Source organism: Penaeus monodon, chromosome 43, assembly GCF_015228065.2.
Source record: "Penaeus monodon isolate SGIC_2016 chromosome 43, NSTDA_Pmon_1, whole genome shotgun sequence".
Lineage (NCBI taxonomy): Eukaryota > Metazoa > Arthropoda > Malacostraca > Decapoda > Penaeidae > Penaeus > Penaeus monodon.
In genome coordinates, this window is record NC_051428.1 from 20,152,967 (window position 1) to 20,155,466 (window position 2,500).

General features: G+C 46.3%; 1 protein-coding gene across 2 annotated transcripts in view; it reads left to right on the forward strand.

The window, feature by feature from the left end:
• Nucleotides 1-2,500, forward strand: part of LOC119568149 — a 32,975-nt gene that overhangs the window by 993 nt on the left and 29,482 nt on the right. For both annotated transcript variants that reach the window (XM_037916550.1, XM_037916551.1), the window contains exon 2: nt 547-1,253. In XM_037916550.1, the coding sequence (XP_037772478.1) occupies nt 1,083-1,253 (171 nt within the window). In that variant the 5' untranslated portion in view covers nt 547-1,082. The remainder of the gene's footprint in view (nt 1-546; nt 1,254-2,500) is intronic.

Sequence of the window (2,500 nt, forward strand, 5' to 3'; positions counted from 1 at the left end):
TAATTCATTCTCCCAATTCTATATAGCTTTTTATTCGTTATTCTCGCGTTTAAATAGACTATATAAACTTAAATATTAATTCTCCTTATATCAGTATATCCCATAAAAGTAATAAAAAGCGGAAAAAATCGCAAATAGAAGAGTAAAAACGAGATCAATGAGGCAGAATAACGACCGGGGACCTCGCGCGAGGCTAGGCGGTGGGCGTGGCTTCGCTAAATCGCTTTCCCAGATACGATTTTTTTCACTATAGATCGGACGGATTTATTCCCCTTCGTCCGTCATCTCCCTCGGCCGAGCGGTGTCGATGCGTCTCTTCGCTGTATTTCAGCTGTATTTGATGTTTTTACTTTTTCAGCGATTGTGTTATCGTTATTTTCTCTATTATTTTTTTTAGGGCATTCCTATCTGAAAAAATATATTATCTGTATCTCTTGTATGTATTTATCATGTTCTCTTATTTCCCCCCTTTTTTCTATTAAAAAAATAATAATATAACATCACGAACGCAATAACGAACCCCCGACGAACACTCCCTCCGAACAGAACATTTAGCATCAGTGTGAATTCCTCTGCGTCTGAGGGAACGGCCCAACCCACCTCCCTCTTACGTTCTTCCTTCGTCGGCGTTCGCGTGAGAAAGAGAGAGAGAGAGAGAGAGAGAATAAAACGAGTTCTGGAACGTTACCACCATGAAAGCGAGATCGAGGCACCGGGCGGCGTCGAACAGGTGAACTGGCCTAATTAGAGTCAGTCGCCGGTGAGCGCTTGTCTGGGTCGCACTGAGGGACGCCCCTCCGCTATCTCTCTCTCTCCCACCACACACACACCTCCTTCCTCCCTCTTCTTTTCTCGCATATGTATTGAGAGAGTGATAAAGTGGTGAATTAAGAGGAGAAAATAGAAGAAAGAGAAAGAAAAATAGAAGGAGGGAAAAGGCCAAATAGAACGATTTTTTTTAATTGGATTCACTACGGTGGCATGTGTTGAGGGTCTCGGATTCGTGTCGCTGGTATTTTACGGAGAAAACTTTGGATGAAGGGAAATTCTAAGACGCTGGATACAAAGATAAACAGATCAAGATGTGTTCGACGGATTTCGGGATGTTAGACCTCCTGTTTGACAAGGACGACCCTGCTGTTAAGGGTATGGAAGGCTTCAGGAACACGATGTTCAGCAGCACAGACAAGCTATCCGATTGTGCTGACATCAAGGAGGAGGTGCTGGAGTCAGGCACGATTGATTGGAAGATGGTGAGTTGAAAAAAAAATGTATTTTGTGTTATTTTTATGTATTGGTGTATGTGATTTTGTTGTGTATTTTTTTTGGGGGGGGGTAGGTTTTAGAGGGTGTGTATGTGTTATTTCCGCTCGAGGCAGACGCGGCTTGTGATGATTGGGGAAAAGTTGGGAAGTGAGGTTCGTATTTTTCGCTTTGATGTTTTCTTGGTTGGTTTAGAGGAATGTTTTGGGCATGATTTGTGAGTGCTTTTGTTATTAGTATTCCTCGGGATTGGTAGAGAGTGAGGATGCTCTTTCGCAAAACGATGGAGGGGAGAAATAGTGTTTGGAAGTCTGGCGCGATTGCTGAGAAAACGATGCTTTTGGAAATCGACGTAAAATCACTCTTACGTACTTTGATGGATTGAACCACGTCCTGGCTCGATTGGCCATCGGCCCTGAGCAGGACAGGGAGAAGGATTGGGCGATTTGACAGGTGAATTCAGGCCGACAGCTGTTCGTTGCGTCAAGATCAGCTGTGCGTGGGGCGGAACCGGCATGGCTTCCTCAGCCGGTGGGGGACGGGGAGGGAGGGGGAACCATCTCCCATATTTCCCTCGTTTATCTCCCTTTCCTCTCGCCTTAATCCCTCATTCTACCCTCCCTCTCCCCCTGTAGCATGCACGGAAGCGGTGTCGTCCCGTGCACGAGCATTTCAGGCCGGAAAACCCGCGATTTCAGGCCGCCATATGTAGCGAGCCCCCGCGACCGCCGACGCCGCGTGGGGATCACATGGAGCCCATAATGGTGCCACGTAAACAGATGGGCGGCCGGTACTCGGGTTTTGCACGCCCACGCTCGTTTTACTGGCTCTCCGGTTCGCTTGTTGGGCGGTTGGGGTGCAGTTTGTAGCAGGGAGAGCGAAGGGCGTGTATATTTTTCTGGTTCTTTTGAAGGTGGGATGCAAGGGAAAGCGGTCTTGTCGTGGTTCTTGACGTCCGTTGCACGTGGGGGACTTGATGGCTTACGTACACGCTTGCATTTGGACGCACTATATACGCTTAAATATACACATGCGTATTCTTTTGCGCACATACGGATACAACGATTATTCGTAGATCGAAACCGGTGCGTACGCATTTTCATACATGTGGATTTATATACGCATATGGATATATACATGCACACAGACATGCGCAGTTACACACGTTTAGATGCATGCACACACATACATGCATATTCAGTTGTATTTGTACATATTTATACTCAGACACTTGCAA